Genomic DNA, 18,364 nt, shown 5'->3' with positions numbered 1-18,364 from the left:
GAACACGTTGCCTTGGGTCGGACGAGTTGGTCTATAAAAAGTGTTTGTAACCGTTTGTTTTAAAATGCATATTATTGGAAAGATGTTTTAAAAGTAGAATACAATGATCCACACAAATTTGCCTCGAAATTGTGTGGTTTTCCTTTTACTTTGCGAGTCAAAAATATGACTCCCATAAATGGCCGACCGTGTTAGTCGACGAGGTAAAAGGAAAACCGTGCAATTTCGAGGCACGTTTGTGTCGAGCATTGTATTCTACTTTTACAACATCTTTCTAACCATGTATTTTATAACGATACAAACGTTTTCAAAGACCAACTCGACCAATCCAAGGCAACGTCTCCTTTTAAGTATCAAGAAGTTTATCGACAACTCATGCTTTTAGATCTCTTTACAAATATGGTAACTTTTGTTCAAGGAGACAGTGAAATCCATGACACTTCTTATGACATCACACCCGAGGACATCTCAAGGCAATTGTTTTTCGTTGTGTAGAAGACCCATTTGTTCGCATAGCACCACAGATGCTGTGGCACAATCTGCAGTTAGAGCTATAGCTCCATGGTTAACCATACCAGAAAACACCTTCTCCGAGTGTAGGCTTCTTTTACATGCATCAACACACAAGACATCCGGCTTAACGTCCCATCCGAAGGACAAAGCAATAATGTTTAAGTATCTTGCTTAAATACAAAAGTATCAAGACGTGACTCGAATCAACGATCAGAAACACGATCATTACAAACTACTCATTATAAACAGCACATACACAGGTTTTGAGTTGTGGGTACAGATAGGTCAAGAAAAGAATACTTTATTGAACAACATTGATAGAAGTTTCACATTTTGTTATTTCTTTATTAATAGTAATTTACAGTGAGGCGGTGGTGTTAGCAAAAATGAGTGAGGCAATTACTAAGTAGCCATCTTGCATATAAACAGCGTTGTGGAATAACACACAGCCAAAACATAACTACAAACATGACAAAGGGTATGCATACAACTGTATGCCTGATTAATATACACTTGGTAGAAAGTTCACTTATGGGTGAAGGTGGTGAGACCGTGCACCCTGTCTTTACAATGAAGTGTGTTCATAACTTCTACATGGTATCACATACATGTAAGTAGGATTTGAAACTTTGCAAGCTTGGAATAAACCTAAATACTATTGTTTGTGGTAACATCATGTCACCTTGTTCAAGTGGTTAGACTGCAGGACTTGCAATTACATAGTTGTAGGTTCGAATCCGACCAATCTAACCGATGATTTAACAATTGACTAGAACAAGTCTAGTCACTGGATTACAGTTTAATTTTGCAATTCCTGATCTTAGACATTAAATCAATGTTTGTATCAGAAAGATTGGCTGTTGCTAGCTGGGTGTTAATAAACCCCATGTGGGAGTTTGCCGAGTTCCTTTGATGGGAAAATCATCCAAAGAAACAAAGGACACCCCTAAACACCCCAACCACCAAACAAGTTGGAATAACCCCTCCAATGAATTGTGGTTTGAGTACCTGCTAAGCTGATGAGCATGCTCAGATTGTCATCAAGGCTCAAAATACTGCGTAGCAAATTTCATAGCAAAGATTGAGTTGGGCACCAGTTGCAACAATGTAAACTTAATAGAATTGCTGCTGGTAACTAGTTTCTGTTTTTTTTCTGTGCTGAGAATTTGTTTTCGATGGAGTTTGGTGCTGCATACTGCTCACATTCTTTGGGAGCATCTGCTCACTGAAGCATTACGGCGGGAAACAAGAACACAATCGCAAACACTCCACAAAGCTGAATTCAAAGAGTTGTGCCCGATACAGAGTTCTCTAGTACCACATCAGATAACCCCTTAGGGTTTACACCCGTGCTAAAACATATTTCACCAATATTTGTACATGTGCGATTATTTTTAAAAATCAATACAAGTTTAGCAGGCAGTGGTTTGGATACATAAAAGTGACCAGGTGACAGATGATAAATGTACATATTTTAAAAATTATATAATAAAAAAATTATATAATTTTAAAAATTATAGATATATTTTGGTGTTTATAAAAATTATAAATTACTACAAATTGACTTATTTACATAATTGTTAAGGAATGCTGTTATTAACTGGCATGTGTTTTTGTTTGTTAATAATGTTTATTATTTACAATTAATATAAGAGTATACAATGGTGCTACATTTGGCATATACATGTAGCCGGGTTCTACATTTGGCATATTAATTATACATTTAATTGGCGTAACTTTTAAGCCCATAAAATATAATTTAAGCAGTATTAGTTTGGACACATTGGTTTGTTTCAACCAAATCTAAAGGTTGGTTTTTCATACAAAGCTTTACATGTTGGTAAAATTACTTGCCAAAAGTACCCTATCAATGCCAATACATATCACATTGAATAAATTCACATATCTTCTGCTGTGCAGGAAGTACAGCGTTTTTTAAAGTAAAAATTGTCAGTGCCATTTACATTAACCATTTCATATAGCGTCAGTTTTTACAAGCTCAACCATGCAGTTTGGGAAAAGTCAATGGGACACTCTTGTCTCGTTGGGCCATATCTCGTTGGGCCCCCATGCCCCTTTTCAATGTTGCCTCTCATTGCATGCAGGGGCGTCAATCCGTCCTGAAAGGGTGTCTTCTGCGTTCCAGTCAACATTGAGCAGGGAGACGGGGGAGAGAATGTTTATTGTCGGGGGAAGTGGACAGGGAATGGTTATTGTAATGTTTCAAATGGGTGGCCCAAGCATTTTGGCCGGGATTGTTTGTCCAGTTTCATAGCCAAGAAATTTGATGCTTGCGGTGCCCCGAGTGTAAAGCACACTGCTGCGGGCCATAAGCACAGAATTCTGCAGTAAGAAGAGCCATGAAATAGAACCCTGGTTTTTGTGCGATAGGGTTGTACCTCAAACCATTTTTCTAAATGCTCCCACCCAATCTACCCTCCAAGCTTTACTGTTAGTTGCAATAATACGTGTGATCCCTGGCTACCAGCAGTTTAACAGTTGTATGGCTTCTGACTGGCACCCTGAACAAAGATATTGTCAAAATAGGGACACCACCAACATAGGGCTAGATAGCTCACTTGGTAGAGTGCCGGCACGTTAATCCGGAGGTCGTTGTTCGAATCCCACTCTAGTCAATTCTTTGTTCCACCCTAAAAATCATTTGAAAATTTACCCAGTCAGTTTTCCCCTATGGTTTATTTTGATACTTTAAAAAATTGTGAACTCTGAGATAAAATTACTCTGGTCCCATTGTTAGATGGAAATACAAACCAATTACCACATCATATTTATCATACTATTATACAGTGTTATATAAAACAAAATGCTTTTGGTGTGGCGTTTTTTTTTTTCACAATTTGCAAGTGTTCTCCACACTCCATAAAATTAGAGTAAAAAGCAAAACTTATTGCAGAGCATTTTTAAAAGATTATATAAAAACATTGCATAATTATTTGTTTTATCAGACACAATTTTTTTTAACGTCTGTTTCAGCTTGAAAGATAGGTGCATTGATGCAGTTTTTACAAATTATTGACATTTTTAAAACCATGACTTTACATATATCCACATGAATAAAGTCGCATATGCACACTTGGCCAAGTTTGACATTCATTCTGATAATACCCACTTGGGCCCAATTTCAGAGTTGCTTAAAGGCAGTGGACACTATTGGTAATTACTCAAAATAATTATTAGCATAAACCTTTTCTTCTTGGTGACGAGTAATGGGGAGAGGTTGATAGTATAAAACACTGTGAGAAACAGCTCCCTCTGAAGTGCCATAGTTTTCGAGAAAGAAGTAATTTTCCACGAATTTGATTTCGAGACCTCATGTTTAGAACTTGAGGTCTCGAAATCAACCATCTACAACGCACACAACTTTGTGTGACAAGGGTGTTTTTTTTCTTTCATTATTATCTCGCAAATTCGATGACCGAATTCATTCAAATTTTCACAGGTTTGTTATGTTATGCATATTTTGAGATACACCAACTGTGAAGGCCAGTCTTTGACAATTACCAATAGTGTCCACTGCCTTTAAAACATACAGTTTTACCTTAAATTGTTCTGCTACATGTTAAGCAAAAATGTGCAGAATACTGCTCAAAGATTGCAACAGTACATGTTACATACATGATACTTAAACTGGTAACTGTTTTCTGGTGAGCATGTGTTTTGCTTAGCTTCTTTGTGTGCTTAAGCAGCTCTATGAAATTGGGCCCTGGCATTTTTTTACTTTACTGAATCTAAATGTATTAACCAGTACATATTGTGTAACATACACTTTGTGTATACATGTAGGCCTAAATAACATGGAACGATACAGTCCAGCAGTTTTGTATAGCAAATTATTGAACAAGTTTTGAACACACTGAATGATAATTAACGAGTAACAATATTGATATATTTTGTGCAGGATTTGCTATGCAATACAAAAGTAAATTTTGCATCTCAAAATTTGTCTCACTCAAAGTCTTGATAGAATTTGTGAATGTATCTTCAAGGATTGATGCGATGAACTTTGGATTTTTAATGGCAGAGTAAACTCACTAATAATTGATTTGCCGTTCATTTCCAGCATATATTGATAATTCATCCATTTTTACTTTGCACTGAAAGACATTGAAGTAGATTATAATGTTACTTTTAATAAGCTCGAGGTGCTGATGGATTTTGAATGTCAAAATTAGAAAAAGTATTTTCGAAACAAAAATCAATACTACTTTGTTGTGAATTTAAATACCATCAGCCCAAACCTATTAAAAATTAAAAATTAATAAACCTGAATGAAAGGAATATCTCACTGTGCATTTTCAAATGCCAAAATACAAAATAGAATTACAAAAATATTAATTTTACAAATTTGCTTTCATACAAAATTACAAATTTGCTTGCATTTAGGTTTGTGCATATAATTATTCATCAGTGATTGTCAAAACAAAATTAACTGTGTGTATTTTTGGCAATTCAAATTGATACAAAAACAATTTGGCTTCCAATTCTTTTGGAGATCGTTTTTTGCATTTTTTGTTTTAGTTTTAGTAAAATGTCACCACTGTACACAAGCATTAGGACAGTTTGTAAAAGTCTTGTTCATTATGTACATGTAAATATATTACATTTTTTTCACCAAATCAAGTTAGAATTTTAATTTTATAAGAATTTTTGTTTTTATTATTGAAGACAGTTTATGAGATGTTTAGTAATTAAGCGCCTTTTCTAAATATATCTACACCTTCAATTCTGCGTACCTGTTACTGTGTATAGTTTAAAATATTTGGAAAATATCATTTCATGTACCATTTGTGACTGGCATCCTGCTCACTTTTGCTTAGCAGGAATAGCTAAGCAACATTCTCTGCTTAAGCAGACTCTATGAAATCTATGAAATGCTTATGGGGCATAACATTAAGCGCCTTTAAAGGGCGTGGTAAGCGCAGAATTCCAAATTTAAATAGTACCCATACTATTGATCAAAGAAGTACTCTCCTCAAGTAATACTCATCATTCTGTTCAAGATGCACTCAATTTCAACTACATTGTATAATGCTGAACTGTAAATGCCAATCTCAATTTTGAAAATTTGTCTCCACACCTTGTCTTCTTTTAGCCACTCTCATTTCTCACACTCCTCCATATCCATACTCTGTATTGAAATACATAACTCAATAATTGATTCTACTCACCTTCAATGTTCAAAAAGTACTACATGTATTCTTCAATCAAAGAAAAGTACTACGTACAGTACTCATCCTGGAACTCACAAGAAACACTTGTGAAACACTTTAAATACTCATTACAATTAATTTTCACCACACAAATGAGTTGTAAGATGAGTTGTGAATCGAGTTCTGATTCTATTAGTTTAAAATACTGTGACCCTCTTAGTCTGATTTCATGATACAGAGCTGTAGGGTTAGGAAACTCATTTGACTTTACCACCATGTCTGAACTACACTATACACCCCAACAGATGCTATGACGATCTCAACATGTACAGACCACATACAGCCACAACATTTTAGACTGTGCCCCGAATGTCCATGATCAGACAGGCCTAACAAATGTCCTCACACGGTACTCTCCATGTCAATGGTACTCTGAGAAGAGGCGGCATGTATTCCGGAATCTTCGGCAGTAAAACTGCTGGAGGCGCTGATCAGTGGTCTCTTGGGCGGTGTGCTCTTGGGGGAACTCGCTGCCTTGGAATCGGCAAAGTAATCCCTCTGTAAAGGTGAATCACATTTCAGAGAATTCATCTCGGGTTTAGCATCTTCGATACTTGGGCTCGAGTTCGGTTGGTGATCATGTCCTCGCCGGGTGAGTGGGAGACTCAAGCTCCTTGAGTGTCTGGTGTTCTGCATGTTGCGACGAGACCGTGGACCCGATTCGACAGCTCCATCTGAATCCGGGGTGAGGGTTGCGTTGTGTCGAGCGATAACACTCTGGAATATGAATGGAACTTCTTCTTCATCGTCAGGGTCTAAGAAGTCACCCGATGGTGAGATGACCATACTCCGAGAAGCTGTCACATTGCTGTCATCATCTAGCCACTGGTCCATGAAAGACTCTTCTTCATGTTCGTCAGAATCAATGTCATTCCCGTCGCTTTCATCATCCCCCGATACACCACAAGAATCTGACTGCAGTGCATCATCCAGTGGAAGCTTCACCATCCCTTGGCCTGTCTCTCGCTGTATCCCAGTGGCAATTGCAGCTGCTGCTACTGCCGATGAGACAACCACCGTCTCGAGAGGATCCCCGCCTCCATTAAGCATCTCAGCTTGCTCCTCCATCATCTGCAACCAAGGTTTCCGCCTCCTCCTCAACATCTTTACAAACGTCTTGCTCACGCTGTAGCGTTTCCTCTTTGTCTGCAGCCCCTGGAACACAATAGCCATGATGCCAAGCCCGAGGATCAAGTACATGGACGTCCCGATCTTGTAGACCCATACCAGGACCTTACTTTCAAAGTTTTTCTGTGTCGCGACGTAATCACCAAACCCAATGGTGCTTAAAGAAATAAAACAGTAATAATGTGACGTGCTGAAATCCCATCCCTCCAAATATGAGAACACACCGGCTGGTAACAGGATGACTAAGAAATAGGCAGGTACGATCAGAAGGATGATGATTACTGCTTTACGGACTTTGTCTTGGTGGATGACGTTCAGGAGGTTGGAGTTAATACGGATCCCAACGTTCGTCAGATGCTTCTTCCATTTAGAGCTGATCTCTGAGAGTAGAACAGCAATGAGGGGAATGCCAAGGTAGGCGTACACGATGCAGAAATTCTGGCCGGAGGGAGTGGCTGGAGATAGATGCCCGTAACCTGAATAAAGGAAATATAAGGTTTAACGTACAGTTTGGATGCATTGTGATAAACATGTCAGATACTACGGAGTTGTCCGCCACCAGTTCCATTCAGAATGAACCCTACATGTGTACTTAAAAGAATGTACACACGGTGCTACGCCAAACCTCACCTGACAGATACACAATGTCGCTCTTTACTTTTTGGGTGAACTATTTTCTCAAAGAAAACAGTATTGTACCCTTGCACAAACGTCACACAAGGATGCTGTTTGCCGTGATGGGATTTTGGGAGCCAACTAGTAAATGTATAAATGCTGTGTGGCCCAAATTGTGCATTACACTGTATAACAAAAGGTGAAATTGAAGCAAAAAATGATTTATCATACAGCATAACACTTACCAATGGTAGTTATAATTGTTGTTGAGAAGAAGAATGCATTGGCCAGATCCCAACGAGTGGTTGGAGCAGAGTTGTTGTCCGGCTTTTTGGTTGGATCCACTCCGATGGAAGCCGCATACCAAACCTCCTCCAGGACAGCGTTGAACTCAGACACATTCAACGATGGGTTGCTTTCCACGAACGTCGCGAGATGGTTGTAAAGATCCAACTTGATTTTTGTTTCGTGAGCGGACTCTATGGCCGAGAAGATCAATGCTCCGAGGAAGAGGTAAAGGAAAGTAAAGACGAACAGAATGATGACTCTCCGACCAGAACCCATGATTGACCGGACATCATGTTGCTGCTACATCGCCCTCCAAACATAGGGGAGTGCCTTTAAACCTGCAGATTGGTGTGGAAAGTAAATACAGTTAAGCTGCGTGTACATGTTGCTCATCCATTATTGGTAATATTGGCAAAAGATCTTCTAAGTTTGTGGCTACCATACTGCTTAATACACAGCCATCCAAAACCAAACCATCTACATGGTATCAACAGCTGTACTTGACTGCCAAATAAAGGAAGTGGTAGATGGGCATTTTGTGGAGGTGTGTTTGCATTGTGCAGATGATCAGTACCTATACACACCATAGAGCAAGCACACACATAGCACAATCCAAATAATTTCATGACCAGTATTTGTGCAAATATCAGAAAGTCCAACTTCTGCAATGTCAAAGATTGGAGGAGACACTTGTACGCGTGTACATGTGCTACATGAACAATAATTGTTTTGTATTGTTTTATGTTTTATTCCAAACTGGAACATAATAGTTTCATTCAATAAGTACATAAAAACACAATGTACTTTGGACAAGTTGGAAGATACACGTACACCAACTGGTACACACATCATCTTGACTGCAAGGTTTAACCTCTTGGTAATTTCCACAGACCTGTGACATTGCATTTAAAGGCAGTGGACACTATTGGTAATTACTCAAAATAATTATTAGCATAAAACCTTACTTTGTAACAAGTAATGGGGAGAGGTTGATGGTAAAAAACATTCTGAGAAACGACTCCCTCTGAAGGGGAGTAGTTTTCGAGAAAGTAATTTTCCATGAATTTGATTTCGAGACCTCAGATTTAGAACTTGAGGTCTCGAAATCAACCATCTAAACGCACACAACTTCGTGTGACAAGGGTGTTTTTTTTCTTTCATTATTATCTCGCAAGTTCCATGACCGATTGAGCTAAAATTTTCACAGGTTTATTATTTTATGCATATGTTGAGATACACCAAGTGAGAAGACTGGTCTTTGACAATTACCAATAGTGTCCACTGCCTTTAATCACTACCACGACTACTACTATTACTGAATATTATTAAAAGTGGGTTAACTTTTGGAACTGATTATATTTCAACACATCATTTGATAAGTAGGGATCTGGGTCTGGATTCTGGTATAGACATGATGGTGGCACGGAGGCTTAAGTGGAAATTGATTGGAACAGTGTGTTTGCTTGATACAGTGAGTTTTACAGGAACACAGTTGAGTTACATTTGATGCTGCAGCAAACAGGCATGTACATGTACCATATTGATTTATACTTTGATCTGAGTTGAACACAGTATGAAATGTATTGAATAAATGAATGCACTAAACATTGACAAATTATCCAATATTTATCATTATTGTTTATATCAGGCTTCCAGCATGTCCAGAGGCAAAAATATATCAGCGTATTGAATGCTTTCGTATAAAAAGTACCCGGATTACAGCAATATTGTGTCAGTAAAAGTTCCTGGATAAAGCATTGCTTCATCCGGGGATTCTGACAAGTTTCGCTGGATCCCCTATAGTCAAGAGCGTGCGCTCGGTTTCCGATGAGGATTTTGAAGAACTTTTGAAGAACAAAAACGCAGAAAACACCTTGAAGGCTACAAAACAAGCGGTACACATTCTGAGAGCTTACCTGACGGAAAAAAAAGTCTTCCAACGAATTTTGAAACTTGGATGTTGTATCAGAAAAAACATAATAAAAATGAATTTGAAAATCTCAGGTGAGCCAAAATAGTGTTGCTTTGATCAAGTCCTCAGCCTGATATAAATAATAATAATATTAAATATTGCACTCGTCTTCGACTTGTGCAATATTGTCATTGCTCGCGCAATATATTCTTGTATCTCCCTCAAAGCCATCCAATATTACATAATTGTTATCATTGTTATCAAATCAAGTCAAATCAAGTCAAATCAAGTCAAGTCAATTCAAGCCAATTCAAGAACAAGTATCAAATAGAGAAAATCAGTATAGGCCCTCATGTACCAATCGACAAAATTAAAAGATAGAATTTGATGACACTTTCAGAGCACCATCATTTAAGTTTCTCATTCCAAGACACTTAGCGAAGTAAACAAATTAAAACAATGGAGTTCATTTTTTTTTTTACCAGGAATAGACAAGAGACACTAACCCTATGCAATAAATATTTTAAATCCGTTTTGTATAAACTGTATTTGTCGTGCCTGTTATTTAGGGTACACATAGGCAGGTGTACAATTTATTCATGAAATGTTTGCCACACTACCAGACTACTTAATGATTTTCCAGACAAATCCACGCAAAACCCGCTGAGTTGTGACAAATTAGCTCAAGCTAAATTGCTAAATGGAAGATGTATGCCTATAATGACCTTCATCATGTCATTGCCAAGTACACCATCTTTGCATGTCATCAGACAGCAGCAATAGTGAACACTCAATCTCTTTGCAAATCCTACCCACTCAGAATCTTCCACGAAATCAACTGCCTGTTTTTTCTTCTTCACGATTTGATGGATTTGGCAATGTGCCCTAAAACATGTAAAATAGCATGCAACCGTCTCTTTTTGCAAAGAGAAGTAGGTTTGTGGCATTGAGTTATATACAAGTAATATTTATTTATAATAATAATAATATTTATTAGTACTAGAAGGCACACTGGCCTACATAATACGCTGCCCGACATGCGCACATGTGGCCATTTTGTAAGTTGCGAAACAGCATCGCATAGCTTGTGTATACGCGGTCCGGTGTGCGGCCATTTTGTGAGTTGACAAAACAGCATCGCATTATCAACACACACTCCAACGTGTACTTCATGTTCAACGCGCGTACACAGATTTTACAAAATGGTGTGCGTGTCTCCTTGTGGTCCCGTTGCTTGTGTACTAGCAGCATCACTAGTGCACTTCACACTCTAGGGTTTGTGGTGATGTACAATCTTGTTGGTGATTTGGTGTGGCTCTCAGAGCTCAAAATTAACACTGGGACTGCACGCTCAGGGGGTACCGGTCAACTCGGTCCGAGGTCAACTCAGTCCGAAGCCAACTCGGCCTTGTTTTGTTCCAGGCTGAAAAATTAATTTTATATATTTTTCAGACAGTCATAAAGTCAAAGACTTGTCTGCCTCAATATTTTACACATATCGATCAATTTTCGGTAGAAAGTTGAGGACAGGACTCAAACCTTTGTGTATTTCATAAAGTGGTGGATTAGAACATAGAGTAAGGACAGAGGTTTACTCTATGATTACATGGATTAGAACAAGCCCTGTAACTGCACATGTAGGGTCCTGTCCCGCCCCTCCCCTAACATACATGTAATAAACAGTGTGCCTTGAAATAAAGAGGGGGGGGGGACAACAACAACTGACAAATCTTTGTTTTCTAGAATCAATAGAACCAAGAACATCCTTTTCACTCATAATGAGTGCCTCTTGTTTGCTTGTAATTGTAATAAATGACTAAAAACAAGGTCAGGCCTGATACTTCACAGAGGCATTGAGAAGGCGATTGCCTCCATGCCCCCTGGTCATTGCCTTGGTGCCCTTGAAATGCTCTGCAGTACATGTAGAAATGTATAATTTCCTGTAAGGTGCCCTTTACCAAAGAGAGCCCTGATGCCCCTGCCCTTTCAAAAATGAAGCATACAGGCCTATTAGGTACCATGCCTGGAATTACACAGAGGCAACAGAGGCAATATCCGCTGTTGCCCTGGTCTTGGCCTTGGTGCTCCTTCAAAAGTCACACATAGACTTGTAGCAATGATGATTTAGTAATGGAAGTGCAGTGCCAAAAGTTGCAATTAGTAAAAAAAGGCCTCAAGCCAGTACAGAGAATAAATTCCATGCCCGGGGTAGGGCCTACAAGCAACCTACTACATGTATGGAGTGAAATAGTTGGCATGACCTTATCAATCAATTGTGACTTCCTTTACTTATCAAGGAAATGTTCCGGTTGGTGCAACTATTTACCATGTTTACATGGAAATACATAGCATTGGCTTAGTGTGTGACGCAGTACAATTTGATTTTTTTCCTGTTCTATTGCAAGCCAATACTCTCATTGATCAATAATAAAATTCTCTTTAATTCTATAAAAGTGTCTTGGGTTGGAGTGGATGTAAACTTCCTTTCTTGTGTGAATGCTGTTACGGGTGTGACCGGCCTTCCTTCCTACGTCTTGAATTATCAAAAAAATAGTTTAAAGGCAGTGGACACTATTGGTAATTTACTCAAATTAATTATTATCTTCAAGTACGCGCTAATCCTCCAATCAGATTGGCAGAATGGAGTGGTGATAAAAACCTATATTGCACGGCTAATATCACTACCATGCTCCCTTCGGCCTCGTTGGATATGGGACGCAGAAGCGCTATATTTTTCCGTATTCCACTCGCGCTTGTGTGATAACTTATATTGTCATAAAACCTCACTTGGTAACGAGTAATGGGGAGAGGTAAGCTTGGGCAATATTGATTTATTTTATTCACGATATATCGCCGACAATATACCGCGATCGATATAATCGCGATTAATGAAATTTGACATCATCAGTCTTCAAACTCCAAGTGAAAGTTGTAGAAGAGACAGTCATAGCATAAGAGAGGTGTTCTAATGACCTATTCTTCTGGTTTTACTCCAAACCTATGGGGTGCAAGCTAGCAAATACATCGCAATATTTAATCGATATTGCAATATATCGATTAAAACCAAATCCATCCGATATCGAAATCGTTTCCAAATTAATATCGCGATATTCGATAATATCGCCCAAGCTTAGGGAGAGGTTGATAGTATAAAACATTGTGAGAAACAGCTCCCTCTGAAGTGACGTAATTTTCAAGAAAGCAGTAATTTTCCACAAATTTCATTTTGAATTTGAGGTATCGAAATCAAGCATTTAAAAGCACACATCTTCATGTGACAAGGGTGTTTTTTTCTTTCATAGTTATCTCACAACTCCCACACCCAATCAAGCTCAAATTTTCACAGGTTTGTTATTTTATGCATGTACGTATAATATGTTGAGATACACCAAGTGAGAAGACCAGTATTCCAGTAAGCACTTTCTGTACCTTATACTTATAGCATTTTTAATTTGGCTAGACAAGAGTAGTGTGGGCTACATACAACCATGGAGCCATAAAAAGGACTTTTTATAGCTCAATTAATAATATGCATTCATAAATACCCCAGATAGTTTCTCTACTCCTATTGGTGGAGAGGACATCACTTGGGGGTGTTTAAAAAAATTTAAACGGACGACAAGACCAACTGGAGCTGTTTATAACTGGCTCTGGCTTCTGCGTGTCGGGCACGAACGTACGCCAATTTATCACACCCAACGCCCAATTCATAGCTATTTTAAGTAACAGCGCGTAATCTATTTCTAAGCATGCGCGCGTACACACAACTTACACACATCAAACAGATTCTTCACAAAGTTTTAAAAAAAATACTACAATTGTCAAAGACTAAGTGTTGATAATAAAATAAAAAAAATTAATTACGTTTTTAAACAAAAGGGCATTTATGAATGGGAATAAAAGAGTAGTGACTCGTTCTTTTTAAACGTCCTTTTAAAACCTTGCTTTTTTGCAGGATCGTTGCCGTTTGAAAAAGACCCTCGCCACGGCAACAACCCTGCCGGTTTTAACCGGCCGTTAAAGAACTCGTCGCTTCCCTTTAATTCCCTTAGTACAACTACCACCATAGGCTGGGGAAAAAAATGGAGCCGACTAAATTAAAAATCACGACCACCTGTCCACACAGAGAACAGATGGTTATTCAATAGATCGTTGGCAGTTCGTTGGACGTTGTAGACATCTATCACTTCAGTCAGACAGAGCCGGTTATTTTTGCTCAGAGTCAGACTCAGACAGACAAATCCAGTGACATGTATTGTGTAGACTAGACTAGTGTTATTATTATTGTTATTATTTATTCGGCCAGTGTCAAAAACAAATACATACAAGTAAAACAAAGGATAATAAGACTTCAAAAAAGGTAACTTAAATACAGGGTAACTAGAGTAGAGGAGCGGGATTAGAGTTAGACTCCTATTTAGACAACAATCCATTCTCAGACGGCCAGGATAAACAAAAGCGTACTACTACTACGACTGTAGGACTGTAGGGAAGGAAAGGACAAAAGCAAATACCTCACCTCAAGCCGAATAAATTGACTTACCATAGATTATATAAAGTGAAAAGTGGACTTGACATTCACAGATTTATACCAGTTTGACACTTACCGATTCGATGTGGTCATTTTTATCAGCTGATGAAGCTGTGAATGTGACTATGTTGGGCGCGATCGGTCAATCTGCGCGATCAACCGATCGCGCAGCGCTATTGAAAGATCAACGCGATCGGTCAATCTGCGCGATCAACCGATCGCGCTGCGCTATCGACCGATCACGCTGCGCTATTGAAATATCTATTGGTCGCGCAGCAAACGGTCGATCGCGCAACAATCGGTCGATCGCGCAGCAATCGGCCGATCGCGCAACAATCGGCCGATCGCGCAACATTCGGCAACGAGCATGCGCGATCAACCGATCGTGCTGGAATGGCTCGGCGCGATCGGCCGATTGTGCAGGAATGGTTTTGCGCGATCGACCGATTGTGCAGGAATTGTTTGGCGCAATCGGCCGATTGTGCAGGAATTGTTAGGCGCGATGTTCAGGGGCCGAATTCACAAAGATGTAAGATTGATTGTAACTGCAAATCAATCGTAGTTGCTAACTAAAGTGTGACGTTACAATATAAATCACTATGGTGATACTGGAAATTTGTCTTGCAATGAATTGTATTGCTTTGAGAAATCGCCTCCAGGAATGGTTTACCATTGAAGGGCGGTTTACCTGCACGATCGGTCGATCGCGCAAAACTTTTCCAGCACGATAGGTAGATCGCGCAAAGCCTTTCCTGCGCGATCGGCTGATAACGGGAAAAAATACTCGTAGCGCGATCGTTCAATCGCGCAAAGATGTTCATTGCGCGATCGACCGATTGATGCGCGATCGACCGATTGCTGCGCGACTTAATTGATTTTTCAATAGCGCTGCGCGATCGGTTGATCGCGCAGATTGACCGATCGCGCCCAACAACTGTTCAGTACAGGTAGGTAGACCGTAGAGGTAGGTTAGTAGTAGGTATACAGGTGGTAGGCTTGGTTGCACGTTGCACACGCTCCCACACTTCACGAGCGCCAGACTGTATAGCGCCCTCAACATTGACATTGGTGGTAATTATTACTCAAGAGGAGCATAAAACCTTACTTTGTAAAGAGTAATGGGGAGAGGTTAATAATAGTATACAAATATTGTGAAAAACGGTTCCCTCTGAAGTGACGTAGTTTTCGAGAAAAAAGTATTTTTCCGCGAACTTGATTTCGAGACCTCAGATTTAAATTTGGAGGTCTCGAAATCAAGCAAAGCACACTTCGTGTGACCAAGATGCAACAAGGGTGTTTAATTCTTTCACTCGCAACTTTGATGACCGATTGAGCTCAAGTTTTCACAGGTTTGTTATTTTATGCATATGTTGAGATACAGCAAGTGAGAAGGCTGGTCTTGGACATATTACCAATAGTGTCCAGAGTCTTAAAGAAAAAAGAAAAAAAAATGATTAGATGAGAACACTGGAGGTCACATTTTGTGTTGTATGTGACATTCGGCTTTCTTTAAAGTTTTTTCTTCTTCTAACGGTGCATGGGAACACATTGTGTGTCCATATTTCGAACAACAAACCACTGATTCCCTGTTTTTTTTAAACTATACATCATGAAAGAATCAATTTGCAACCACTGGAAACCAACGATGAAAAGAGTGCCCAGCTTATTGAAAACAAGATCTGCAAAGAATGACTCAATCAGCATTTGTGTGTTGTTACTGTTGTTCATTAAAGTCAAGGGGAAATAGATTTGTTTTTTCTTTCAAACATAAATAAGAGTAACATGCTTACGAACAATAAAACAATTTTTATAGGTTTGTCACGATTTATATGTTTAAAAAATATATAAAGTTGTTTGGGGGGGCTGACTCCGCCTACCCCTTTTGTGACGTCAATCAAGGCAGACTTTGCCTGCAATGCGTAAGTAAACACACGTGCAAAGTAAATGTACGTCCAAGTCGTGAGTTGGTACATTTCAAAAAGTGTTTTTCTGCATTCAGCAGCAATACACCTGGTCGGCATTGCCGGAAACCAAAAAAACTTTTTTTTTTGAAACGTACAAACTCACGACTTGGTCCGTACATGTACTTTGCAATTGTGTTTACTCTACGCATTACATGCAAAGTCTGCCTCGATTGACGTCTCGAACAGCGCCCTCTCGGGTCGGGGTCTACTCTTAAATTTTTTAATAACATAAGAACTGATTTTTTAAAACGTTAGGGTTTTAACATTCCACTCATCAAAACACATAATCATATTAGTAACAACTGTCACATGCACGGTACAAATTGGAGACGGCGGAGACCTTTAGATGAGCTTTCCCCATTTATTTTCACTCAGTGTATAACATTACACAGGTGAAACTATAAATTAATAACAAATACATAATAGCTAATAAATGACACAAAATTGCACATTATTAAACAAAGGGAAGGGAGACAAAGGCGAACCATATCAGTCTAATAAAACAACTTTAAATGCAGAACGAGATACAGCAATAGAACAAGCAACGACCGAGGGCTGATATTAAAGTGAAACTTGAATATAAGACACTACAAAGACGAATCCGGCGTTAAATTACAAGGGTGAAATAACTAATACATTTAATAAACTTACATCATTGCCGGGAGAAACTCAGAAACTAGGTCCGTGCACATGGTAAATGTTCTGCAGTATTTTTGGGCGTTCACTGGCATTCTGGTATAAAAATTACATAAACCGGCAATAAATATACAGGAAACAACGGGGGCATTCAGGGGTAATCTGACTGATACAAACGTTACGTAAACCAACAATAAACATCGGGGGATTTATAGGAAATAATTCCAAGCAATATAATAAATACAGGCTGAAGCAGCAGGAAAATGAATTATACGCCAAATTAACTCAAGAGACTATAGATAAGCCGTAAAAAAGGGGGACCGATTGAGTTGGCTCAAACGGCGATAAATAATTAATAAGGGAAATGAGAAAACGGCAACTTGCTGAATATGCCGAACAGGAAAATGCTTACGTAAGGGAAGTTTAGACTGCGAAGGTTAAAATAAGGGTATTTATACATAAGGGAAATAAATGCTAGAAATAACAGTTGTAAACAGAATAAGTTTACTTACGGGAGATGGCTACGGAAAATTACATGTCTGAGAAGAACTGAAACAAACTCGAACAGAACACAACGGAATCAGGAACAGAAATGACTTGGAAATACAGGCACCCAGGTGTATACAAAAATAGGGGCTGCCACACCTTAAACGAAATTCCTTAGACGAAATTCCTTGGATGCCCGCAGGCGATTGGCCGTGGTTACTGAACTTTGACTTTATGCAAACGAGGATAAACTGATAAACGTAGGAGAAACGTATAAATTACAAACAACAATATAAACACATCGCCGGTGGAAGATGATAACAACAGCTTTATTTTGAAAAAATGCCACTTCCAGGTGATTTTAGTTTAAGCTGTGTCTTTGTAACAACAAGTGTCTAGGCCTACTATTGTGGCAGTGCGTCTGACCACTTTGGCGATCGTCACGATTCACTTGATGTGATTCGTATTTATTTTTATTTTACTTGTACACCAACATGTCCATTGTCGTAGTTCCAATAGGATTTGTTTGTCCTTCTTAGATCGAGTATAAAAGGAAATCCATAAGAAAATTATCAGGAAATTTTTCGAGGATTGCAATTTCGATGGTACCTACTGGTCGTACTATAATACGCACTGGACACCTCTGGTAATTCTCACTTGGTATCACAAACCTTTATGCACAAAATAACATACCTGTGAAATTTGAACTCAATATTGGTTGTCGAAGTTGCGAGATAATAATGGAAGAAAAACACCCTTGTCACACGAAGTTTTGTGTGCTTCCAGATCTCAATAGGTCTGAAATCGAATACAAAAAAAGAATCCTTTAGAAATCAAATAGTCTTAATAGGAGTCGTTTCACAATGTTCTATTGAACAGCTCTTCATTGCTTGCATAGCCCGAAATGCTCACAATTATTTTGAGTAACTACCAATAGAGTCCAGTGACATTTAATTCAAAGCACGACGCAGTGTTAGAGTGACTGCAAAATTAAAGGAAAGTCTGTTCTGTTTAAACCAACATGTGAGTCTTCCCTTGTCTGTTGATTGAGCTGTTCTAT

At 38.8% G+C, this 18,364-nt stretch overlaps 1 protein-coding gene across 3 annotated transcripts; it reads right to left on the bottom strand.

Annotated features, from left to right (window-relative positions):
* Positions 1-480: 480 nt before the first annotated feature.
* Positions 481-18,061, bottom strand: LOC139938353 (uncharacterized). 3 transcript variants are annotated; one of them, XM_071933834.1, is made up of 3 exons: positions 16,834-18,061; positions 7,733-8,113; positions 481-7,348 (listed from the first exon to the last, which is right to left on the bottom strand). In XM_071933834.1, the coding sequence occupies exons 2-3, from the start codon at positions 8,049-8,051 to the stop codon at positions 6,087-6,089; spliced, it is 1,581 nt and encodes a 526-aa protein (XP_071789935.1). In that variant the 5' UTR covers positions 8,052-8,113; positions 16,834-18,061; the 3' UTR covers positions 481-6,086. The 3 variants fall into 3 exon arrangements, with proteins under 3 accessions (XP_071789935.1, XP_071789919.1, XP_071789926.1); XM_071933818.1 differs by lacking the exon at positions 16,834-18,061 and adding an exon at positions 14,295-14,366; XM_071933825.1 differs by lacking the exon at positions 16,834-18,061 and adding an exon at positions 14,231-14,271.
* Positions 18,062-18,364: the final 303 nt, after the last annotated feature.

The sequence above is a fragment of the Asterias amurensis genome, chromosome 1 (assembly GCF_032118995.1).
Source record: "Asterias amurensis chromosome 1, ASM3211899v1".
Taxonomy (NCBI): domain Eukaryota; kingdom Metazoa; phylum Echinodermata; class Asteroidea; order Forcipulatida; family Asteriidae; genus Asterias; species Asterias amurensis.
The sequence above is the reverse complement of the archived record's forward strand: the minus strand, read 5'-3'. Positions and strand labels throughout refer to the sequence as shown.

Coding starts and splice junctions, on each gene's coding strand:
- LOC139938353 (XM_071933834.1), bottom strand. CDS start 8,051: ATGGGTTCTGGTCGGAGAGTCATCATTCTGTTCGTCTTTACTTTCCTT. Junction 7,349..7,732: donor AACAATTATAACTACCATTG/GTAAGTGTTATG, acceptor TCCTTTATTCAG/GTTACGGGCATCTATCTCCA.